This window comes from Balaenoptera acutorostrata, chromosome 17 (assembly GCF_949987535.1).
Source record: "Balaenoptera acutorostrata chromosome 17, mBalAcu1.1, whole genome shotgun sequence".
Classification (NCBI taxonomy): Eukaryota; Metazoa; Chordata; class Mammalia; order Artiodactyla; family Balaenopteridae; genus Balaenoptera; species Balaenoptera acutorostrata.
The window spans coordinates 8,645,722-8,672,294 of NC_080080.1; the positions used below are offsets into that span (position 1 = coordinate 8,645,722).

At 48.9% G+C, this 26,573-nt stretch overlaps 1 protein-coding gene across 1 annotated transcript in view; it reads right to left on the reverse strand.

The window, feature by feature from the left end:
* Positions 1 to 26,573, reverse strand: part of TG (thyroglobulin) — a 244,560-nt gene that overhangs the window by 185,751 nt on the left and 32,236 nt on the right. The window contains exons 17-22 of the mRNA XM_057532421.1: positions 22,718 to 22,930; positions 21,264 to 21,418; positions 18,560 to 18,716; positions 16,889 to 17,113; positions 9,905 to 10,054; positions 7,777 to 7,947 (exon numbers count right to left, since the gene is read on the reverse strand). Of these exons, the coding sequence (XP_057388404.1) occupies positions 7,777 to 7,947; positions 9,905 to 10,054; positions 16,889 to 17,113; positions 18,560 to 18,716; positions 21,264 to 21,418; positions 22,718 to 22,930 (1,071 nt within the window). The remainder of the gene's footprint in view (positions 1 to 7,776; positions 7,948 to 9,904; positions 10,055 to 16,888; positions 17,114 to 18,559; positions 18,717 to 21,263; positions 21,419 to 22,717; positions 22,931 to 26,573) is intronic.

A 26,573-nucleotide genomic window follows, 5' to 3' on the forward strand; every position in this document is an offset into this window, starting at 1 on the left:
TCAAAAATTAAATACAAAGAAAAAATATTAAAAGCAGCAAGGGAAAAGCAACAAATAACATACAAGGGAATCCCCATAAGGTTAACAGTTGATCTTTCAGCAGAAACTCTGCAAGTCAGAAGGGAGTGGCAGGACATATTTAAACTGATGAAAGGGAAAAACCTACAACCAAGATTACTCTACCCAGCAAGGATCTCATTCAGATTCGATAGAGAAATTAAAACCTTTACAGACAAGCAAAAGCTAAGAGAATTCAGCACCACCATGCCAGCTTTACAACAAATGCTAAAGGAACTTCTCTAGGCAGGAAACACAAGAAAAGGAAAAGATGTACAAAAACAAACCCAAAACAATTAAGAAAATGGTAATAGGAATATACATATCGATAATTACCTTATATGTAAATGGATAAAATGCTCCAACCAAAAGGCATAGACTGGCTGAATGGATACAAAAACAAGACCCATATATATGCCGTCTACAAGAGACCCACTTCAGACCTAGGGACGAATACGGACTGAAAGTGAGGTGATAGAAAAAGATATTCCATACAAATGGAAATCAAAAGAAAGCTGGAGTAGCAATACTCATATCAGATAAAATAGACTTTAAAATAAAGACTGTTACAAGAGTTAAAGAAGGACACTACATAATGATCAAGGGATCAATACAAGAAGAAGATATAACAATTGTAAATATTTATGCACCCAACATAGGAGCACCTCAATACATAAGGCAAATGCCAACAGCCATAAAAGGGGAAATCGACAGTAACACAATAATAGTAAAGGACTTTAACACCCCACTTTCACCAATGGACAGATCATTCAAAATGAAAATAAATAAGGAAACACAAGCTTTAAATGACACATTAAACAAGATGGACTTAACTGATATTTATAGGACATTCGATCCAAAAACAACAGAATACACCTTCTTCTCAAGTGCTCAGGGAACATTCACCGGGATAGATCATATCTTGGGTCACAAATCAAGCCTTGGTAAATTTAAGAAAATTGAAATCATATCAAGTATCTTTTCCGACCACAACTCTCTGAGACTAGACATCAATTACAGGAAAAAAACTGTAAAAAATACAAACACATGGAGGCTAAACAATACACTACTAAATAACCAAGAGATCACTAAAGAAATCAAAGAGGATTTCAAAAAATACCTAGAAACAAATGACAGTGAAAACACAACAACCCAAAACCTATGGGATGCAGCAAAAGCAGTTCTAAGAGGGAAGTTTATAGCAATACAATCCTACCTCAAGAAACAAGAAAAATCTCAAACAGACAACCTAACTTTAAACCTAAAGCAATTACAAAAAGAAGAACAAAAAATACCCCAAGTTAGCATAAGGAAAGAAATCATAAAGATGAGAGCAGAAATAAATGAAAAAGAAATGAAGGAAACGATCGCAAATATCAATACAACTAAAAGCTGGTTCTTTGAGAAGATAAACAAAATTGATAAACCATTAGCCAGACTCATCAAGAAAAAAAGGGAGAAGAACTCAAAGCAACAGAATTAGAAATGAAAAAAGAGAAGTAACAACTGACACTGCAGAAATACAAAGAATCATGAAAGATTACTACAAGCAACTATATGCCAATAAAATGGACAACCTGGAAGAAATGGACAAATTCTTAGAAAAGCACAACCTTCCGAGACTGAACCAGGAAGAAATAGAAAATATGAACCAACCAATCACAAGCACTTAAAATGAAACTGTGATTAAAAATCTACCAACAAACAAAAGCCCAGGACCAGATGGCTTCACAGGCGAATTCTATCAAACATTTAGAGAAGAGCTAACACCTATCCTTCTCAAACTCTTCCAAAATATAGCAGAGGGAGGAACACTCCCAAACTCATTCTACGAGGCCACCATCACCCTGATACCAAAACCAGAGAAAGATGTCACAAAAAAAGAAAACTACAGGCCAATATCACTGATGAACATAGATGCAAAACTCCTCAAGAAAATACTAGCAAACAGAATCCAAAAGCACATTAAAAGGATCATACACCATGATCAAGTGGGGTTTATTCCAGGAATGCAAGGATTCTTCAATATATGCAAATCAATCAATGTGATAAACCATATTAACAAACTGAAGGAGAAAAACCATATGATCATCTCAATAGATGCAGAAAAAGCTTTTGACAAAATTCAACATCCATTTATGATAAAAACCATCCAGAAAGTAGGCATAGAGGGAGCTTACCTCAACATAATAAAGGCCATATATGATAAACCCACAGCCAACATCGTTCTCAATGGTGAAAATATGAAACCATTTCCACAAAGATCAGGAGTAAGACAAGGTTGCCCATTCTCACTGCTATTATTCAACATAGTTTTGGAAGTTTTAGCCACAGCAATCAGAGAAGAAAAAGAAATAAAAGGAATACAAATCGGAAAGAAGAAGTAAAGCTGTCACTGTTTGCAGATGACATGATACTATACATAGAGAATCCTAAAGATGCTACCAGAAAACTACTAGAGCTAATCAATTAATTTAGTAAAGTAGCAGGATACAAAATTAATGCACAGAAATCTCTTGCATTCCTAAACACTAATGATGAAAAATTTGAAAGAGAAATTAAGGAAACACTCCCATTTACCACTGCAACAAAAAGAATAAAATACCTAGGAATAAACCTACCTAAGGAGACAAAAGACCTGTATGCAGAAAACTGTAAGACACTGATGAAAGAAATTAAAGATGCTAGAAACAGATGGAGAGATATACCGTGTTCTTGGATTGGAAGAATCAACATTGTGAAAATGACTATATTACCCAAAGCAATCTACAGATTCAATGCAATCCCTATCAAACTACCAATGGCATTTTTCACAGAACTAGAACAAAAAATTTCACAATTTGTATGGAAACACAAAAGACCCCAAATAGCCAAAGCAATCTTGAGAAAGAATAATGGAGCTGGAGGAATCAGGCTCCCTGACTTCAGACCATACTACAAAGCTACAGTAATCAAGACAGTATGGTACTGGCACAAAAACAGAAATATAGATCAATGGAACAGGATAGAAAGCCCAGAGATAAACCCACACACATATGGTCACCTTACCTTTGATAAAGGAGGTAAGAATACACAGTGGAGAAAAGACAGCCTCTTCCATAAGTGGTGCTGGGAAAACTGGACAGCTACATGTAAAAGAATGAAATTAGAACAGTCCCTAACCCCATACACAAAAGTAAACTCAAAATGGATCAAAGACCTAAATGTAAGGCCAGACACTATCAAACTCTTAGAGGAAAACATAGGCAGAACACTCTATGACATAAATCACAGCAAGATCTTTTTTGACCCACCTCCTAGAGAAATGAAAATAAAAACAAAAATAAACAAATGGGACCTAATGAAACGTAAAACCTTCTGCACAGCAAAAGAAACCATAAACAAGATGAAAAGACAACCCGCAGAATGGGAGAAAATATTTGCAAACAAAGCGACTGACAAAGGATTAATCTCTCAATATACAAGCAGCTCATGCAGCTCAATATCAAAAAAACAAACAACCCAATCCAAAAATGGGCAGAAGACCTAAATAGACATTTCTCCAATGAAGATATACAGATTGCCAACAAATACATGAAAGGATGCTCAACATCACTAATCGTTAGAGAAATGCAAATCAAAACTACAGGGAGGTATCACCTCATACCAGTCAGAATGGCCATCATCAAAAATTCTACAAACAATAAATGCTGGAGAGGGTGTGGAGAAAGGGAAACCTCTTGCACTGTTGGTGGGAATGTAAATTGGTACAGCCACTATGGAGAACAGTATGGAGGTTCCTTTAAAAACTAAAAACAGAATTACCATATGACCCAGCAATCCCAGTCCTGGGCATATACCCTGAGAAAACCATAATTCAAAAAGAGTCATGTACCACAATGTTCATTGCAGCTCTATTTACAATAGCCAGGACATGGAAGCAACCTAAGTGTCCATCAACAGATGAATGGATAAAGAAGATGTGGCACATATATACAATGGAATATTACTCAGCCATAAAAAGAAATGAAATTTAGTAATTTGTAGTGAGGTGGATGGACCTAGAGTCTGTCATACAGAGTGAAGTAAGTCAGAAAGAGAAAAACAAATACCATATGCTAACACATATATATGGAATCTAAAAAAAAAAAAAAAGTTCTGGAGAACTTAGGGGAAGGACAGGAATAAAGATGCAGACGTAGAGAATTGACTTGAGGACATGGGGAGGGGGGAAGGGTAAGCTGGGACGAAGTGAGAGAGTGGCATGGACATATATACACTACCCAATGTAAAATAGCTAGTGGGAAGCCGCATGGCACAGGGAGATCAGCTCAGTGCTTTGTGACCACCTAGAGGGGTGGGATAGGGAGGGTGGGAGGGTGGGAGATGCAAGAGGGAGGAGATATGGGGATATATGTATATGTATAACTGATTCACTTTGTGATAACAGCAGAAACTAACACAACATTGTAAAGCAATTATACTCCAATAAAGATGTTAAAAAACAAATTCTAATTTTACAAAGTGGTCCTTCATTGATCACTGAAGTTGCCAAGTTCATGTGCTCAGCCCATACTCAGTCTCTCGGCTCTCACCTCCTCCTCTCTTTTTTACTTTTTACACTCCTTGTTATCTTATTTATAGGGGCCAGAAGCTCCAGTCCAGCAAACACCACGTTATATGCAGCCAGTGTCCCTAAGGCTTGGTTGGTACGGACCAGCAGCTTACAGCATTGTAGGAGACTAAATAAAATTTGAAACATTTTTCAGTTTCCAATTAAAATCTTCTCAGGAGCCATAAATGCTGTAAGTTTAGCACTTCAGTTAGAGAATCTGCTGGTTTTCACATAAGGGACACCTTGGTGATAGAGGTCCTGACGTTTCAGAGTTCTGTGAAGAAGCTCATTGACAAACAGAACAGAAACAATTTATGAACTGAGCTACCAATGATTCCATGAATATTGAGTTAGCGTGCAGATTTATACATTCTGTTGGTGTAATCTGCCACATGCCTTACAGATATTTACAAATTTACATCCATAACAGATATTTACAAATGTTTTGGGGAAAGTATAAAGGGTCAGCATCAGGGCACACCACCCTATTTGATCATGATTCCGCACAGTGTACCGTGGCTATTTATGTGCCTGTCTCTTTCCAAGACAAGGATAATGTTCTGATGATATTTGAACACCCGCCAGCTAGCATAGTGACAGATATATACTAGTTTCCTACTTATTGGATGGATGGATGGGTGGATGGATGGATGGATGGATGGATGGATGGAAGGATGGATGGATGACTGCCAAAATCATTACAACACCAGGAAACCAGGGCAGAACATTATGAAGATGGTGTAATTCCAATGGTAGGCGTATTCCTCTGTTTGAGCACTTGACATGGAGTATGAAGTCTTCGGTGTGGACCAACAAAGGGCAGAAGTAGAAAACTGGATCTAGAGTTAAAGGGAAGATGAGCTTGAAATATTTCCACCGGCCAAGGTCTAAACAAAGGGTTTACCACAGGCAATGTCAAAAAGATCAAGGGGGCCACGCTGAAGTTGCAGCAGAGAGATATGAGGTGAGGAGGCAGCTGGCAGTGGGGAAGGAGCACTAGCTCTGGAGTCAGCCAGTCCTGATGCCACCGCCCTCACCAGCTCTGTGTCCCGGGCATGTCTCAACCTCTGAGAGTCTCAGCTGCCTGGTGTGAGGAATAAACAGAGCAGCATGGAGTACCCTGTACCCGGCAACAACTCAGGAAACTCTGGGTCCCTCTGCCCTCTGCAAGGACACCCCGCCTCGGTGTTGGGGCTTGTCAGTCTGGCTGCAGGAATTCAGGTGGTGGGAGAATCCCTTTCCCTGATGACCTTTAGGAAATAGTTCCGAAGAAGCCCAGATAATTAGAGCCATTCATTCATTGTGTCGACAAGCGCCAGCTACTCTCGGATAGAACAAAAAGAAAGATACAGGTCTAGCCCCAAAGGAACATGTGGTCTAATGAGGCTAGAGTCCAGAGAGGGTGCTGAGGTGGTGCAATTTTACTGTATCCTGGAGCACCACAGAGCCACCGAAGAGTTTTAAGGGGAATTGTATAAGTAGAATTGCCTCTTAACTGCTCTGAAGCACCGTGGGAAAGTCATTGGATGGAGGCAAGGCTGGAGCAGAGAGATGAATTAGGAATCTACAGCAGTGATCCACGTGTCTGAGGACCCAGGTTGGGCAAAGGGAGGCGGTGTCGGGATGCGGAAGGGGCGCTGCCCTCGCTGATGGATACCTGTTTGGGGAATTATACAACTGACCTCTACGCACTTCGCCTTTTCTAGGGGACAAAAACCTCTACAATGAGACTTCAATTCCACGCCCAAAGAGAAAGATCTCAAAGTCAAGTTGAAAGGATTCTGAGACAGCGTGTTGCCATCCCAGTGGGGGCCCAGCTTCTTAACAGGGAAATCCTCCTGCATATCCAGAAAGGGAAATCTAAGCTCCAAGCTTTGCATAAGAAGCCAAGATGCTGAGGACCAACCTGGAGGCTATTCATAAACCTGTACTTCAGGGAGGCGTCGTCAAAGTTGGCAAAGCTGAGCTGCTCCTCATAAACGTTCCTGGTGCCACTGATTAAACTGGCCTTTCTGCTCCAGATGCACACAGGGCAGAACAAGCCAGGAAATGCTTTACAAAGCGCGCATTATAATCCACACAGCCAAGCCAGCGGTACGGATGCAGAGGGCCAGAGTTAAGATGCAAGCACCCAGAATGGCCAGTAATCACCGTGGTCCTTGGGCAAGTTGCTTTCCCTCTGAGGACGTCCTCTCCCTCGTTTGTAAAGGATAACAAAGATCTGCCTAACTGATCTCTTAAAGCACTTCCAGCTCTAACTCCCCAATTGCTATTTCTGCCCAAGAGGAGGGATACTGGCAAATAATAATAAAGATTTTCGTTGGATTTGCAATTTATCCATGGACAGACACACACACACACACACACACACACACACATCCTTGGCATTCATTAACACTTCGCTAAGGCATTAACAATCCCATTTTACAGATGGGGAAACTGTTGAGTGTAAGCGACTTGCCCAGCACTGCACGACCAGTAAAGGGCACCATTGGGATTAAACTAGTTCTGGCCCCACTCCCATCACCTAGGATTATAGGACTCCTGTCAGTTCTTTCGCACCCATTATCTCATTGAAGAGCTGGGCTCAATGTTTGGCATCTTCATAGGATAATATTGACCCTCACGGTGTCTCAGGAGGCGAGCAGGAGGCTTCTGGGGTGATGAGCATCAGAGAAGTTGAGCAATTTGCTCTGGGTAACCCAGCAAGTAACATGGAAGAAGGACTGGCACTCGGGTCTTCCCCCAACATCCCACTGAGGGAGAAATGCTGACCAGCTTTTCGGAGGCAAGCTGCCCACAAGAAAGGAAACCTCAGCAGACGAATGATTTTTAAATTCATTTCTCATGATACTGAAGTATTTAGGGGTGAGGTTTCATGATGTCTGAAATATACTTTCCAATGATTAAAAGAGAGAGAGAGAAAGAGCAAAACAATAACAAATTTTGGATCTGGGTGACGAGTATTTGTTCTTCCTATTATTCTTTCAACTCCTACATAGGTTAAAAGTTTTCGAAATGAAAGGTTGGGGAAACTGCATCCCACATGTCTCTCCCCTTCTAGAAAGCCCTTGGGATTACACGCCCTGTCCCCAGGAGTGGCTGACTTAACAGCCTGCACGTACTCAGACACTGGGCGTCCATCAGCGGGGCCTCTGTCTCTGACCACGGCAGCCTCTGCCCCTCACCGTCCATGCAGAAGGCCTTCCCGCTGGCCCCATCCCTCTGGCTGGCTCGGTACTGGCCGTCCTGGTCACACCGCAGGCCTGCCTCATTCTTCTGACAGCCAGTGACACCTGGAACCAAAGATGGATACAGCTCTCAGTGCTCTGTCTCTGGGGTCCCCTCCCTGCCGGACTCCAGGCTCCCAGTCCTTGATCAGACGTCCAAGTCACACGTCGGAGCCAGACACCCCCCAGGTTTAGACTTGTCAGTGTCCCCACCCCGACCAAAAGACAAAGTCTGGGCTCGCCTTTGGGCCACTAAGGCCGCTGTGACCTGGCCCCGCCCATCTGACCCTGCACGTGCTCCTGTGTGTCCACAGTCGGCCTGGAACGCACCGCCTGCTCTGATACCATTTGCTGGGACTCAGGTTCTGCGCCCCAGTTCCTCTCCTGGTGCACCCTTCTCCCCAGTCTGCAAGGAGTTAACTCTTCACCGGCCGGTCCTCATTTCCTCCGGGAAGCCCCCAGACCCCTTGACGCCTGAGTGTTACACACTCTCCTCTTGACCCATGCCTCTGCTCAGAGCCGGGAGCAGTTATCATTTCCATTTGTCTGCGGGAGGGAACGGTTTGCAGCTGTCTGACTCCCTCCCAAGCAGGCAGGGACCTCATCTGGCTTTGCTCCCTATTTTATTCCAGTACCTTGCTCAGTGTCTGACATGTAATACAAGCCTCCGACCCGCCCCAGGCTTTGCTACTGTGACTTATAATAAGAAATATGTACTTGGTCTTTATCCCCATTTCTGAAAGTTGACATTCAGAGAAGGAAGGTGACTTGGCCGAGGTCCCAGTGCCCATAGGAGGGAGCGTGGGGATGGAGACGGGTTTGGGGGGTGGCGAGCCCCCGCCTCCCCCTTTGCTCCCTGCCATGTAGGCAGCACCCGCTCCACAGACAAAGATCAGCGCACTGCTGGGAACTCCTTTTAAGAAAGGATTCCTCGGGCCGTGTGACAACACTTCATGTCATCCCAAACCACAGTGTCTGGAGCCAACGTGTGCAAACTGAGCGGGACGCCCGGATGTCAAGGACACTCTGAGTTCCTGGGGAAGAGTTTCTCCTCCAGAAGGAATGTCAGACTTCCGGCCTAGGAAATTCCTCTATTTACTTTCTTGGAAATACCGCCCTATTTCCACTGCTCTCTTGACCAAGGAAACTGCCTCTATCACAGAAGGTGACTTGATCTCTTTTGATTATTTTACAATTCTAAACACTACTCCGATTTTAAGCAATGCCTCACGTTGACACCATTTCAGACTAACATGAAAAGATTTGCGACAAGGCAAGTTATGGGCCCCTGCTAGGGAAAACCCAACACTCCCCAGTTGACTGTTAAGTAAATAGGCCAAGTGAAATCACATGACATACAGGAAGGCCACCGGTACACAGAGTCCTGACAGATTCATGGGGCCAGAAAGGGAATATGAATTACACAGTGGTAATGATCGTAGGTGGAAAACATCTTCCACTTCTTAATCTGATAACACTGACTTACAAAAATCAGAACTTTCAGAATCAGACAATGCCAAGATCAAAGGCCAGCTATGTCACTTTCTAGCTGAGCGACTTTAGCTAAATTTCTTCCGTGAGCCTTAGTCTTTTTATACGTAAAAGTTGGGCTCATAATGTTTACCTAGAAGGGGAGTTGGGAGGATTGAATGAAGCGACATGGGTAAAATGTCTGGCCTAGCTCCTGACAGAGCATAGGCATTCAAAGGTGGTACCCTTTGGATTACGATCTGCATCCAGTGGTTCTCAAGGGTGGGCAATTTTGCCCCCATCTAGGAGACATCTGGCATTGTCTGGAGACAGTTTGGTTGTCACAACTTGGTGTGCACGGGTGGTTCTACTGGCATCTAATAGGTAAGGAGCAGTGACGCTGCAAATAAACATCCTATCGTGCAAGGGACAGCGCTCCAAAACGAAGAATTATCTGTCTCAAAATGTCAGTAGTAACGAGGTCGAGGTGTCCTGCAGTGTCCCCATGACACTGTAGGGTTTCTCTTTCGAAGCAGGACCCTTTAGAACTTACAGTGAGTCTGGCTGAAAGCTCCAACGGAAATGGTCGTTCTGCCCACGGGACAAGGGACACAGGCCAGGCTACCTGCCTGCTCTTGGTAGAATCCAGCAGGGCAGGGGATACACTGCTCATCCTGAAAATAGCTTCCTTCAGGACACTTAACTACAAAAGATAAACAGAGCAATGAGGTTAAAGAACAAGACACTGGCTTTATAGTTACAACCTCAGAACACACAGGGTCTGTGAAATTCCAAAATCAGACAAGAGCTCGTTCATTTAACAAATTGCCCACTGAGAATCTGCTGTGCGTCAGGCTCTAAGAGTAGGGGATAAGCCGTGAAGAGGGTCGACGAAGTTCCTGCTCTCCAGGAGCTGACGGGCTGGTAGGATGAGAGGGTGTCCAACAAGAATGTCAGAGTTGAGTGACATGAAGCAGGAGCGGAGGGCACGGCAGTGAGGAAGGCCCCTCTGAGAGGCGACACGTGAGACCCGGTGGGTGAGGAGTGCCCTAGGCAAAGATGCAGAAGAGAATTCTGTGCAGAGAGAACAGCAAGCGCGAAAATCCCGAGGCAGGAATGAGTTTGGATTATTCAAGGAATGGAAAGATAAAAGCCAACTAAAGCCAGCTACTGAGCTAGAGCTTAGTAGACAAAGAGCAGGTTGTCACGGGATGAAGTTGAGAACATCTTGAAAGACAAGCATCCATCCATAGGTTGCCATGGGAACATGGGAGAGCACAGTGGTGGGTGCAAACTTTAGGGTCAGACAGATCAGGTAAAATCCCCCTCCCCCCTCTACCTAAATGCCTCTGGACTTCCCTGAGGCTCCATTTTCTCCTCTGTAAAATAAGGATTAATAATATTATCCCGTTGGAGTGTAGTGATGATGTACAGAAAGCACATATCATAATGCCAGACTCACAGGTGCTCAACACATGGTAATTCGTTCTAGACTTGAGGGAGTCATTCCTGGCAGCCAACCTCACACCTACTCTGTCCAAACAGGGTGCCCTCGCTCTGTGGGGTGATTTCAACAATTCAGCACCATCTCACTTGAATGTGGCCTCTCCCTCTTGGTCAGTCAGCGATGGCATGGCTCAGACCTGGGACTACCGGGAGGTGAGTGAGACGCCCGGGGCACAGGATTGACAGAGGCCCTCACAGGTAGCTTGTTGAGTCTGATTTACTCAGAAACACCAAGTGTGACCCTGAGAGTGAGGACCTACTCACATCTTGCACCCTGGATGCCGCATCCACCTCATTCGTCTCCTCCCTGTGCTCCCCTGTCAATCAGCAGTCTCAGTGCTTTCTGTCCCTCTGATTCTAACACTCCCAACCCTTCCTAATTTGCTTCCTCCAATATGATACGAGCTGAGAAACTAGAAACCCAAACTGGACAGATGCATGTCACATAGGGGTTCTAAGTTGGCGTCCAAGAGCTCTGCTCTGAGGCGAGTGCATGAACTTGGCCACACGGATTCTGACAGCTCAGAGAAGGGGATGGCAGAAGGAGGTTCTATTTTGTCTTTTTTCTTGATTCAGGGCTGTGTTCTGGAGATTTTGCCAAATAACTTCTAGAAGAAGTGAGCTGTTACCCAGTAAGGGTGGGAGCCAAAAGCGTGCCCACTCTTGGGAGCGCTGTCTTTGTGCCTGGCACTCCTCTATGTACCGCATGTACATCACTACAGCATACCCAGGAGTTAGTGTTCTACCCGCATTTCACAGATGAGAAAGCTGAGCCTCAGGACATTCGTGCATGACGCCCCCAGCATGCTTTTCTGAAAAGGGCAGGGAGGAAGTAAAATTATAGAACGCGCCAAGCACAGTGCCAGGTATTACAATGTTACCACGTTATGGGAAAGCTATCAGCGCCATTCTAGCCTGGGGAAAACTGGTGTTCAAGGGCAAGGTCAACTAGGCAGCGAGATGACAGGGGTGAGATTCAAGGCCCATTCTCGCCAAACCAAAGCCTTTTCTCCACACACCAGTTCAACCACCTTCCTTTGACGAAGAAGTGAGCACAAACGTGTAGGATGTGCTCGAACGGAGCCAGCGTGGATCGGAGAGCTACTCTCTTGAGTGTGCATATGTGTGTGGTGCTTCTGAGTAAATCACAAAGTCCAGGCACATCCTGGAAACTGAATGGTGTGTTTTCCGGCCTGCCCGGTGCCGTGCACATCCTCGCTCAGAGACCGGGGTTTCGTTACTTCTATGAGTCACATTGTTGATCATCTCTAGTATTTGTACCTCAGTACTGTGGCTATTTTTTCAAGTAGTCTCCAAGTTCATTGCCAAAGGAAAACAAAACCTTTTAAGCCAGCCTGAGTTGCTGCCTCTGAACCCAGGGTGCAGGTGAAGGGGCAGAAAAAAGAGAGCTGGGAATTTTTGCTGCCATACGTTTCAGGCCTCTCGACCACGCGCAAGCAATCTGCGTTCTGTTTCTTTCCATGTCTGATGTCAAGAGCCTTTTGCACCCAAAGGAAGCTTTGTGAACATCACGGTGAGGCTCCGTTGCCTCCTTCCCCAGCAGGTGGGTCCTCCCAGAGACCCTGAGTCCACCGCAACAACTGAATGTCTATCCCTCAGTTAAATCCCTTCATGGAAATCACTGGAAAAATCCCTGGGGCCTCAGTTCCCTCTTCCGTAAAATGAGGCGATTTGGCCAATTTGAGTTTGCAAGTTTCACAGAGCTTTGGGGTTATGCCATCCTTCCAGCCAACCCATTCCCAAAGTCCCCAAACAACAGCAGCCGTGTTTCTGCTGAAGAAAAATATCTGAGGAAGCGTAACTGTCCTTCACTCCCTAGCCTGCTTTGCTCAACCCCACCCCTGGCCCCGTCACTCTCCAACTTCAGATTCGCCCCTGGTGACCCCACCAAACCAAGCCCCTTGCTGTGCCCCCAGGCCTCTCCCACTCCGGTCGTCTCCTGTCTCTCAGGCCCCGTTCTCCCGTCACACAAACCACGTGCACTGTCCCCATAAAGCCACAGCGCTTCGTAACTCCCTGCTTTTGCACTAATCTCCACTTCTGGAATGTCCTTCATCAATTTAGCGAACTCAACACGGGGGCACACACACGTACACACACACACACACACACACACACACACACAAACCACTTCTTGTCTGCTCTTGCCCAAGCGACAATTCTAACTCGCCTTTAAGACTTCACGCCAGCCTTGACTACCCCAGCAAGCCGTCCCTGACTGCCCTGACTGGGAAGCAAAAGGCTTTTCACGTGACATTTTAGCCGTCTTTTCACTTAACCTCTCTTCCGCTAGACTGTGAGCTCCTTGAAAGTGGAGCTATGACTTTTGCTTCCCTGAGTATGTCACATGGTATTTGACACATAATTATATTTTGAAAGCTTGGATGGAATTGATGGATGGATGGATGGATGGATGGCAAGATGGATGGGAGGATGGATGGAAGGAAGGATGGATGCATGAATAGAAAGAAGGAAGGAAGGAAAGGAGGGAGGGAGGAAGGAAACAAGACATAACATGTTACTTCAGGAAAAAATCCGTAGAGAACTAGCTCTATTATAAGAATTTGCAGTGAACGAGTGACAGTGAATGTTGTTCAGAATGGAAATGGAAAATCCAGACAATTTCTCTGGGATTCTCCTTAATGGACCAACCTGGTATGAAGGTTGCCAGCAGGTAATTCTGAGGGGAAGCCATCTGGCTGGCAGTGAGGCAAGAGGGCGAACGTAACTGACTGCATGGGAGGTGCAAACAAAGCCTCCACCCCTTGCAGTAGGCACTGCCTAGATGAAGGCTGCCATGCCTGCCTGAGCCATGGGAGGTGGACATTCCCACCGGTCTCCCTGAATCACTGTTCCCCCAGGGGACCATCCAGATTGGCCCCCCAAGACGACACACAGAAACCCTGCCTTATCTCCACAGGACAAGGCTCTGCTTGTAGCCTCACAGCTGTATTCCAGATGTGCTTCAGAAGGAAAAAGAGCCAGTAAGAATAGATACAAGAATCCGAGGGCATGATTTCACCAAGAGCCCTTGTTGAGAAGGAAGACTTGTGAATCAGCAGACAGAACAAAGAATTTGGAAACAGCAGGGCTGAGTTTAAATCTCATGCGGCCAAATAACAACAAAACAATTTGCTGAAGTTTCACTTTGTGTGAAGCAATGTGCTTTGTATCGATTATATTCAGCTCTGCAAATCACAATCCCCATGAAGTAGGTACTACTGTCCCTGTTTTCCAGATTACGCCTAGTGAAGATAGGCAGTGTCCCAAGAACCCACACTAAGAAGGTGCTGGAGCCAAGACTCGAACCCAGGTCCACCTGACTCCCAAGAGCAGTTTCCTAACACTCTTAACTGTGTGCCCCCCAGCTGCTTCGTCCATCCCATGACATTAAAAATACCTGACATCCTGGACCAGAGCAATGCAGAAATTCAGTAGAGAATGGATGTTATCATTGACACTGGAGAAAATCCAGGGCTTTTGGTACGGCTTTTGTGAATTCCATTCTGGACCTTTCTAACCATTTGGAGTAAGCGGTGGGGCTGAATGGTGTGATCAACAATGCTCTGTAACTTGGTAAAAAGCTGCCGCAGTTGAAGAACAGAATGTAAGTTTGTGTAGAGCTAGAATGGGTAGACTACAGCCCTCAGGCCAAATTCAGCTCACCTTCCGTTTGGCAAGCGAAGTTTTATTAGAACACAGCCACGTTTTTCTCCCCACAGTGGATGAGCTGAGTCCACGAGACAGAAACAGAATGGTCTGCAAAGGCTAAAAGACTTGCTTTGGCCCTTTACGGAAAAAGGTGGCCACCTCCTGATTGCAGCAAGTGCAGCCCTGGCCAAACCTTGCATTCACAGGCCCACCCTGTGACACCCACTCTCTCTGAAGCCCGGTCACCCCGAGGCCGGGGTCTGATTCCCTGGGTCCCCACTGCTTGACACCCGTCAGGCAAGTCTGTCTGTGCTCCTGGCTCAGCCTCCCCTCCCACTTCCCAGCTGAGCCGCACTACCCGTCCTGGTAGACAGGAAGCGGTCCTCTAACCATCAACCGAGTTCCCCAGAGGGAGCCTAGGACCAGATTCCCAGTCCGCCCCCTTTATTCTACACACAGGAAATGGGGGCCCGGCGCTTGACGAGTCCCTCTCTCCCTCTCCTGCTGTCCCGCCTCTTGGCTCCACACTCCGAGGGGGCACCCGAGGTGGCTGAGCCTCTGCAAGCGGGGCTCCCAGACCCCCGTACCAACGCCGCCTGGGGTGGTTATAAAAGCAGCCTCCCCCCAATACACGCGCGCTTGTGCGCACACACACACACACACACACACACACACACACACACACACACACACACACAGTGAGCTTTTGGCAATGGAGCCCAGGGCTCGTCACAGCACGTCTGAGAACACAGTGGCAGGTGCTGCAGTCACCTCCGTTGCTGTGACCCTGTTTCTCCCACGCTGGCAGGCGGCACCATCCACGCCTGCTTCTACTTCTTATCTTGTTTGGGCAGCTCTGTTGAGGTGGAAGGAGCTCTGGTCCTAGAGGACCTGGGGTAACTCATCCACAGAGAACTGAGTCCCTCCTTTGAGTCAGCCCTGCTCTGGGCACTACAGACACATGACCTCATTTCATCTGAGCCTCACCCTCTTCACCTGTCAGATGGGGAGATGACCTGCCACCGGGGGCGATAGTGAGAGTTAAGTATTTGTGAAGGTGCTTTGTAAACTGCAAAATCCTTTGTAAATATTAGCAAGAAGTGGTTGTGTCTCTGGTTTCTGTGTTAAGAGTTGCCTGCGTCTGAAATCCAGTGTGGAGCTTAGAATTTGGCATGGCTTTCATAAGAGGAAAGGCCTTATAGCTTTTGTGTTGCAACCAACATGAATAGTGGAAAAATAAATAACTGAGAAACATACTCTCTCTCTTCAGCTCAATAAAAATGCCTCTGTCTCATGCCATGTGGGAGGATGACTTCTCACCATGAGGCCCTGGAAGTTTCAGTAATGGATGGAACAACGGCCCCCAAAGAGGTCCATGTCCTAATCCCTGGAAACTGTAAATATGTTAGGTCACATGGCAAAGGGAAACTAAGGTTGCAGATGGAATTAAGGTCGCTAGTCAACTGACCTTAAAATAGGGAGAGTGTCCTGGATTACCCAGCTGTGTGCAATCATAAGGTCCTCAGAAGTGACAGACAGCATCCAAGGGAGCTGTGACTACAGAAGAACGGCCTGAGAGCTACAACACTGCCGGTTTTGAAGATGAAGAAAGGAAGCCACAAGCCAAGAAACGTGGGCAACATCTAGAAGCTGGAAAAATCAGGAAACTGATTCCCTCCCTGGGCCTCTGGTAGGAATGCAGCCCTCCTGACACCTTGATGTGAGCCCAGTGAGACCCTGTGTGAGAATTCAAGCCTACAGAACTATAGCATAATAAGTGGGTGTTGTTTTAAACCACTACATTTGTGGCAATTTGTTATGGCAGCAAATCACACAGCTTCTATTCAGGGAACCGGCAGCTGCAGTCTAGTGAGAATGGCTTCCAAGGCTGCTTATGTGTCAGGCCAAGAACAGCCCAGTAAACCTCCACCAGGAATCACTTCCCCTGAACCATCATGTCCTGGGATGATTGTTGGCCATTTGGGGATGGTGGTGAGTGACGTGTTGCCATAACCAGACTAGGAAAAGTCACGGAACACACGGGGTAGACATCGGCCTTCTCCACCAAGACAGTGCAGCCCAGGCCACAGGGTCCAAGCTCATCAGGACTAAGAGGAAGGATAACCTCAAACATGGGGGCTCTTCCTCTGTCATGTTGCCTCTAGTTTCAGCTACTACCTGGTGGGCGATAACTATACGCCTGTGCGTATATTTGGACAATTGAAAAGCTTTCATTGAATAAATAAATGAATGAGTCTCCACTCTGTATGTCAGAATAACCTCTATCAGAGCTCTGTGGCCTTTCCCACAACCTCGCACGGCTCAGTAACAGCGGTCCAGGGAGAGGGGGGGAACCTACCACACCCCAGTGGGTCCTGACTGGCGTTGCTGGTGGCTGAGACTTGATGGAATCCTTCCAAGCACCCAAACTGTGTCCTGGGAGAGGTGCCAAAGCGGTCCCCTTGGAGGAAGCGGATGGATGTGTCTGCTGGGAACGTCTTGGAATCCAGATGAAGCTGGAATTTTCCACTTTGGATCAGATCTGCAAAGCGCCCAACGAGATCCTTGCCCACCAAGGCTTCCTCTGCAAGACACAAGATGAGGCAGGAGTGTCATTGTTCCTGCAAGGGTCAGGGAGGATCCAGGGACAGAGCCACCCAGAATGTCCACAGAGAAAGGAGACATAGGCCTTTCCCAGTGTCTCATTTTACAGAGGGAGAAACTGAGACCCAGAGAAGGGGGTTGATTGACCCAAAGGTACACAGAATCAGAAGCACAACTAGGACTCCAAACCAGACCTCCAGCTCCTGTCATTTCTGTGGCAGCAATGGGACCCCCACTGGCACAGGAGATCATGACTTCAGTCACTCATCTAAGGTACACTACCCAGATACGCGACTGTCCCAACCTTGGCCAAGCCACCATCCCCGAGCCTCAGTTTCCCCATCTGAAAAATGGGGCTAGGAATGCCCCTCTTGCAGTTGGTGAGGATTACAAGAGAGAATGTGATGGGGCCGGTCAAAGGGAAGGCAGAGCCTCCGTCTCAGGTTCAGCTAAACACTGAGAAGCCCTCCAGCTGTCGAACTCCAAGCATTTCCTAGGAAGAAAGCAGACGGGTGAGCACTACATCGGGAGCTGGGGTGGGTCCCAGCACGCAGCGAACACTCACGCCACAGCGGCTACTGTAAAGGCAGCCCCAGGCCACAGACGCCAGGAATAAACATCTCAGCCATTTGCAGCTTCAAACATACCCAAATTATGCAGGCTGTTTCCAGAGGAAAACAAAAAGTGACTCTTAATTCATAACGCTACTTGGGGGAGATGGTAATTAGGGTCACAGGCACTGCAGAATGTCCGAGATACAGTCTGCCTCCTGGGTTACACTGTGGCGTTTTCTACAAGTTCTCCCTCATAGAACAGAGGTCAAGCTCCAGCCAGTCCTGACCCTCGGCGTTTGGCCACCAGATAGTGGAAGAGGAAGTGGAGAAGCTCCCACCCTCTGGTCAGAAGCCCATGGGTCATGTCCCACCCTGGTTCAGAGTAACGATCGTAAGATCCACTCTGCTTCTCCTTAGATCCTTCTACTCTCGATTCATCCATATCATTACCACTCCATTTTAAACAGTGTTAATAATGGGTTTAAACAGTGTCAGTGGTCTGAGACGTTCTCTGATTGGAAGTAGGCAGGACATAAATTATAAACCAACGGAGACCCCCTCACCCCGCCCCACCCTCCCCTACTTCACACCTGTCTTCCTGCTCTGTGCCCAGAAAACCAAGAGGAGAATTAGAAAAGGTTCTCAAAAGCGCAGTCGGGTGATGTTATTTAGCTCTAGTCAGCTATGGACCAGAACGCTATTGCTCTTTATAAACTTCTCAGGAACCAGCTCCGCCCACGGGCCAGGCACATGGTTCCCTCCCTGAGCCCCACAGGAAGGCGCTGGGGCCGCAGTGGCTCAATCTGACGGATAGGAACACTGAGACCCAGCGAGTCTGTGCACCTTCAAGGCAGCAGTGCGGGAAAACATACCAATGTCACGCAGATCCGGGAGAGAGGCGGGCGGGACATCCTCCAGCCGCAATTTCCACGTGACATTGGCTCCTAACCGCTCCCCGCTCAGACACTCCACCCGCACCGTGAAGTCGTCGCAGACGGGGATGGAGACAGGGGTCCCAGCCGTCTTCACCTGCACGGAGACGCGAGCTCAAGAACACGGAGCAGGGAGCCAGCGTTGCCGAGCCCGCGCCAGGCACCGAAACTGCCTTATGTTACTGTCTGAGGAGGTCGTGGAGAGGTCGTGACCTCCCTTTGACCCAGGAACTGGCCCCAGGCAATCGGAGTTCCTGACCCCTCCCTTGTCCTCGGAAGCCTGCAGACAGAGGTGTAAGCAGAGTAAAAGCCAACGTAAATGGGAAAAGAATTGGAAAAAGAATAGATACACGTATATGTAAAAATAAAATAAACTACAAAGAAAACAAATATACTTAGAAAAAAAATAAAGATTTAAAGATTCTCCAAAAAATAAAATTAAAAGGGCACAGACACACACACACACACACACACACACACACACACAAAAGAAAGCCTAAACACTCCGAATTCACGGGGCTGTACTTCATTGGAGAAACAACTTCTACCGACTCGGCCGATGTCCTCACGACACCTACGTCCAGCAGGACACGACCCTCCCTCCCGGGAAGCACCAGCTCCTGCATTGTGACCATGCGGCCTGGCTTCTCCTCCCAACCTGAGCACGGCCCTCAGTGCCCCCTGACCGTCTGCAGGGCAGGGCGGGTGGATGGACGGTGGCGGTGCCTGGTTAGCCTGGGGACAGGGCCAGGCAGGGGCCGGGGCTCAACACAAGCCTCACTGGGCCCTCTTCCCATCGTGCTCTTTCAAAAGCAACATCCCAAGAGCTTCTATATCAAGCCCCAGCGGGTGTTAGTTTAACAGAAGCTTGGGCGTCTAGAGGTGAACGAGAAGTTTCCGTGTAAAAGGAAGGGTATGTGAAGGAAAGTGACATCTGTCCAATCCATGATCCAGAGTCGATCTGGGCCTTGGCTGTCAGCCTGCTGCACGAGAGGCCTCAACCACCTCATTCAGGGTCCAGACGATGCCCTCTTAACACAGGCCCTGGGCTGCAGGAGGTCATTCAACATGAATGGCAGATCAAGCCACAGACTGGTACCAGGCACCTACTGTGTGCCGTGCACCCCGTGACACCCAGGGTGCAGGTGCGCCAGCGGACGTGGGGTTCGTGCCACTGTCACTGGAGAAGAACCGCTGTGTGCCAGGCACCTGGCATTCCCGGGAGGCAATGCGCACACTTTTTGAACATCTTCCATTATTCAGGCCCTGCGTGAAGCGCTTTAAACATATTAGCTAGTTTAGTCTCCAAAACAGGCCTGTGGAGTCAGAACTACCATTACCCCACGTTACAGATTGAATTAGCTTCGGAGAGGCTGAGGACTGCCGAGTATATTACTGATGAAAATCTGTCCTGGCCCCTGTAACTAGTGTCTGGCTTTGTTTATCTCTGACAATCCTCAGTGCCTAAAACCATGCTTGGCCTGTTAACAGGCACCCAAACACTTGCTAAATGGAAGAAGGAAGGAAGGAAAAAACGAGTGAAAGAATGAACAAATTTGGTGTAATAAGAGTCTAGACTTACTCCGTGATGTGAAATCTCGGGCAACTTACTTACTCTCCATGGGCTTTAGTTAATTCACTTACCAATCAAGGGCTAATGATACCCACTGAGCAGGGTGCTGTAATCATTAGAGATAAGGAAAGTAGAACTTCCAGCCTGGCACCAGGAATACAACCAGTGTCCACTAACCAATAAATATTGCTGATACTGCTGTCAAGTGCCTTTCTTTAGATAAAAGGGGGCAAGACTTGTTTCTCTTTGTTTTAAAATCAATACTCTTCGTATTTGGTTTTGTGAAAATGTGTGTTCTCCGAAATTCTTAACGTGAGGTGCTAGAAATGAGTTGCTCTGATGAGTCAGCAGCCTTTGAGCAGAACAAGGACTTATTTAACTGAGTGACTTTTAAAGACTCCCTCTGTGAACGCCTGGGACTTCACATCACCAAAGTCCTTGCCCATTACACAGCTAAAAACTCGTTGGTAACCATGTCTTTCCAGTTGGCATGTAACATTTTCCTTCCAAGGAGGATCCACGATGCCTGCTCACAGATCTAAGGACCGCCCCGGCACAGCAGCTCAGAGAGCGTGTCGCAGCACTGCAGCCTCTCTGCCCCGTTCCCAGGCTCTTTCTTCATGGGTGGGGACAGTACCATATGGCGACCACAGCTCTGTCCTCACGTCAGCCGGCCTGGCTCTACCATTTCCCAGCTGTGTGACTCTGGCCAATGATTTTTACTCTCTAGTAATAAAACGGTAATAATAATAATAGGGTTCCAGTGAGGATCGCATTAACTAATCCATGCTAAGGGATGCACCGTGCCTGGCACAATCGAAGCGCTCAGCACACGTTTGGTTTGATATCTTTATGCAGAAAGAATGGCCAATGATGAGACGGATACCAGCTCCGCCTCTGCCTCTACGTCATTAGCCTTGTCTGAGTTACTTTCTCATCCTGGGCCTCACTTTGCCCATTGGTAAATACGACCGTGGGTTGAACTGTAAGTTCATTTGAAATCTGAGGTTCTCTGCCCGGTGAGCCTCAGCTCAGTCCAAGCCCCCCTTGTGGGGAAGGCCAGGCACATACCTGGATCTGACAGAAGCCGCGGGCTGTAAGCTCGTCTAATAGGAAGAGCTGGAAAGCCGGAAGCAAGCCTGCGTAGTCGGCATGGCACCCCTTGCCCGGCGGGAGCTGGAGCTGGAGCTGCCCTCGGGTGCAGAGAGTCTGCCACGGCTGGGGCCCTGCAGGCAAGCACCAGAGGTCAGCAGACAGGGGCGGAAGAGCTGTGGGATTCTTTTCTTTGCTTTGTTTGGTTTTTCCTCTGCAAAAATAACCCTTCTTCATTTAGCTTGGAGCCCACGAGCACTGCCATCTTGCTTGTCACCCTCTGAGTCTAACAACTTCCTAGCATGCCGGCTCGTCTCAAATTACTTCGCACCCTCACAGCAAACTCAGTCCTGCTTCAGCCTCTAAACCACGCTGCTTTACATTTATATGGGACCTGGACATTCTTGTTGGAAAAATCTTCCATACTACCTTGCACTCAAACAGGGCCACTGCACCTGGTTTGGCCAGTTAAGAGTTTCACCACAGCCTATGTGAAAGGCTTTCTCTAAGGTTGTTCAGTGCACAACCTGCACAGTCGTACACAGCAGCCCTGCGCTCCACTTTAGGAGCTCAGGACCTGTGCCTCTCTTCTCCCAAGTCCCTTGCTCAGTCGTGACCAGTCTGGTCTTAATTTCGGCTCAGGCCACTCTGTCATCATCCAGGGAAATAGGCCACTTATTCGTCCAAATCATATTTTGAACTTTTTCTGGATAGTATTCTCTATTTCAGAATGCTTTACGACAAATACTGTCCTTTGACGCTCTACCAGCCACCCAGAGCCTTGTGACAGTCAGTCCCAGGATCTGGGTCTCTCTCCTGAATGCCCCTCCCGCTGCCCTGGGTGGACCCAGCACCGGTCCCCGAGTCCTCCCCCGCCTGGCCTGGCTGTGAGTAACCACGGCCAGCCTTTGCCAAGGCGGATGCAGTCAGAGCCTAATGTGGCCTCACAGCCACGTGCATGTGAAAGTGGGTTTGCTATGAGAACAGGAGGAAGGAGCTCTGCCCATATTTAAATACGGCCCAGGCCCACAGTGATCAGAAAGCATGCCACACCCCGGAGCTCCAGATGCACCTGGGGGCAGGGCTGGCGTGGCAGTGTCACTGTCCCTCTCAGAGGCCGGACCAGCAGCTCTAAGCTTGCCAACACCATAGCAACCAATACGGCCACTGGAGCACCTGCATCTTGAATGCAGTCCTGTATCCAAGAGCCCAAAATGATGGCAGGCGTCTCAAGGGGCAGATTGCTCCAGAGAAGCCACAAATAGAGCTTCCCCCCCAGGGGTCTGGGAAGGACATCTGCTCCTTCCAGAGGAAAATGCTCCATTGGGCCTTCTCTCCTGCTCTGACGCCACCTGGCTTACGGTGGACACGCTACACTCGGGTGGGGAAAACGAAGGCCTCGGCGCCGGGCAGCCCTTCCTGGGGCCACTCACGCTGGCAGGCACGGGGCTGAGGTGGCTGCGACTGCCAGCGTCTCCTCCGCAGGCTGCACAGCAGCGGCGCTGGCGGGAAGGCACTCCGGTAGCCCGGGCGGCACAGCAGCTGGCATCGCTGCGTGGCAGCCCCTCCTGGGCCTGAGGCTGGCGCGCACAGGAGGGCCCCGCTGGCCACGTCTGATACGTTGAAGGGCAGTGGGCACTGCGGGCCTAGGAGAAGGAAAGGGACAGCTGAGGGCACCTGCCCAGCGCCGGGGCTGAGCGCTCCCCCCTCTCACCGCCGCTCACCCGCACGGGGCCCCCTCATCCTCCCTTCCCGCAGGCCAGCCTGAGCCTGTTCCCACCCCGCCCCGCCCTCCGCCTGGCCGAGCCCATCCTCTCTCGGTTTTATCACACGCCTGGGCAGGGATGACTCTCGTTCCTCCACCTCCAGCTAGGCCCTCTCGAGCTTCTTCCCATCTCTAAGTCCCATTCCCAGCCAGTCTCCTCCACCTCAAAGCCAACGGGTCCAGAACTCAGTGTCTGCTGCCCACACCCGCTCTGGCTTCAGCACCCCAAGCTCAAGGCCTGGCACCTCCAGCCAGGAACATGGCAGCCAGCCAAGACGGTCCCACCTCCTCTGCCCATCAGCCGAGGCAGTGGCTCGCACCTTCTCGACTCCTCTTCATCCCCACCGCACTTCCTTCATTTAGACATTCGTCATCATCTTCCTGAACGGCTAGCGAAGCTTCCTCACCCGCTCCCCACGTCTGGGTCTCATCCCCTGCCCTTCTGCTCCCATGTCCAATCCTGTCCCCGCCGCCGGCGGACAGAAATGGAGCTGGACTTGGCTCTCAAGACCCCCCGAGCGCCTGCTGACCCGACTCCCTCTCTCTGCTCTGGTCTCCTCCAGCCCCGTTTTGCCCCATAGTTGTCTTTCCCTGACCGTAGGCTGGTTGCACACCCCATGCCCTTCCCTCTGCCTGCTCATCTGCCTAGAAGGTTCCTTTTCAGGTCCTCAGTTATCAGCTCAACCCCTCAAACTGTCTAACCCCTTCCATGGTTCTCCCAGGCCGACTCAGGCCTCCTTTCTTTAAGCTCTCAGGCCACTTGGAGTAGATCACCCCCCCGCCGTGTTATCAGTTATTCAAGACTCTATCTGCATTCTGGTCTCCCCACTGGATTGAGCTCCGAGAGGAAAGAGGACCCCTTTCCTCTGTCCACCCAGGCCGTGGCACAGTGCTGACCCAGAACACAAGCTCCATGAGTACGTGTTAAATAAGTGGGTAACTAAGTAAATTAAAGGACACACTCCGTGAGACAATTTCACACCTGGCTAGAGATTAGTTAATCATCTGACTCTGAAGCATAGCCTTGCTGCCTGCATATGTCTGGCATTAAAATCTGCCACCCGCATGTGACTCAGGAGTACTTGGGGGCCTCAGAGATGGAGAATGACCCATTTTGATTTCCAGGGGGCAGCCTGGGTCTTCTATCTAATAAAGATGATGGCCTCTGGCCAAAATTTTGCACTGTAATTTGAGGGCTTATTGAGTTGGCTCTTACCAAGTACCATGTGTACGCTGGGGATGGGAAGAGTCAGCCTGTGGGCTATGGGGTCAGCCTGCAAGCTTTGAATCCTGGCTCAATCATTTACTAGTTGAGCCCCCTAGAGCAAGTTAATTACTGTCTCTGTGACTCAGTTTCCTCGCCCATCAAATGGTGAGGATAGCAATAGTGCCTACCACCTAGGGATGGTGTGAATCAAAATGAATTAAGGCATGTAAAGAGCTCAGAGGAGTTACTGGCAGCTAATAAATGGTCATTAATGTTAGTTATTATTATTATTATTATTATTAACAATAACAACAAGCGTAATACATTATTGCCTGATTGGAAATTATAGGATGTGAATTCACCCTTTCAGAACAATGAAATAGCATTTGATGCACCACGAGGGTAAACTTCCGAGAGAAATAATAGCTGATATTTACCACGAATTTTAGAGGTTGTTTAACTCTGTCATGATCAATACTAAATTGGACCTCACTCAAAATAACCCTACGATGCAGGTATCCCCGGTTTTATCATCCCCCTTTTACAGATGACGAAACTGAGGTTTGAGGATTTGGAGGGACAGAGCCAGGGCTTGAGTGCAGGTTCTTTGAATCGAAGCACGACCCCAGCAGGGAAAGGCCCTTTAGTCTGGTGCTGCACAGGGGTGGGAGCGTGCTGTTCCCTGGGCTCCCCAGCTCCAGCATACCCTTTCCAGAGCCCTCAGCGCTCGGTGTTATAATGGCTCACAGACGTCTCCCAGGCCCCGGCCCTATTTCTGGCTTAGACAGCGGGCTCGCCAGGCTGGGGGAGGACTCCACCCCTCCGTGCTGAGCGCATGACTGTGCACAGCCCCGTATGTCTCTGAGCCTCCGTGTCCGACCTCTAGGATGGCGATAAAGGTCCCTGGCACTTCCGACCACCAAGGCGGGCCAAGTACAGGGGGGAAGGTTCTGGGCACCTGGAAAGCCAGAGCACCGCTGAGTTGTGAGCTCTCACGTGGGAGGGCGCCCGGGCCAGGGGCCAAGGACCTGCGAGGGGCTTCCCACACCAGCAGCCAGGCCCCCATTTGCAGCCAAGGCCACTGAGGCTGACGAGGCCAATCTCCTCCTCACGCCAGGCAGAGCGGAACTGCAACCTGCAGGCCCCCGCGTCTCCAGCCCACGCTCTTTCCTCTGTCCTCCGAGGCTTCCTGCAGCTACTCGGCCAGGCCCTTCTCAGGACTCATGCAGGATCCCCAGCTGGACCCATATGTGGGCCCAGAACTGACTCTCATCCTTCCCGCGGGACCCCAGGGAAAGCCCCTCACCATCTGAGCCTCCAATACCACAGCTCTATTTGAAAACCACGGTGTGGCCCTTGGTACGTGCCAGGGATACTGTTAAGAGCGTCACCAGTATCAACTCCTTCAATTCTCCCCGCAAAGCTGTGGGGTAGGTCCCGTTATCCCCATTTCCCAGATGCCAACACTGAGGCACACTGAGGGTAAATGTCTTGCCTGTGATCCGAGAGCTGGGACACGGCCAAACCGGACCCCAGAACCTATGTTCTCCACGAGTGTGCCAGGCGTATGTGCATATGTGTGTGAAAAGTGAGGTGTCAGTGAGGGAATGTGCACATGTGAGCCGCTGGTGCACAGAGTAACCCTCAATAAATGCAGTTCCCCTCCAGGCCCCCAGGATGGCTCTGTACCCTGTGGCTCTTCTGCTTCCCCTCCATGGCCTATTTTGGGAGTGGGCCACTGAGTGCTTTGACTTGGCTGGGAAGGCATCTCCTCCTGGGGTTTCCGTGTCGTCTGAGACACAGACGTTCCTCTCGCCAGTGTCTCACCCTGCCCAGCCGACCTGCTTTCCCACGGCCTTCTTCCCCGGTTTCACTGAAATGCAGACTCCCTGGCTATGGTTTGACTCATGCAGCCTCCATGGTCGGGGAGGAGGGAAAAAGGAAGAAGTATGGAAACTGAAGTGAACTGAACACCCACAGCGGGCCAGCATGGAGAGGGCACTCTACCTCCGTAATCTCACGCAGTCCTTCCAAAGGATAACTGCATCATTGCCATTTTAGAGGTGAGGAGAGCGAAGGCTCAAAGGAGCTGAGTGGCTTGCCTGGGGCACGTGCTGGTGATTGGACTAGAAACCAGATCCTGCTTCCAGCCCCTCATACAGGAGCTCGTGTACACGGCGCGTTTACTGCGTGCCAGGGCCGCCCAAGCGTCTCCCAAGAACTGACTTCATCTTCACAGCATCTCTGTGAGGCAAGACTGTTGTCACCCTCATCCCACAGGTGAGGACCCCGAAGCAGCGGGACCTTAAATTTCTGC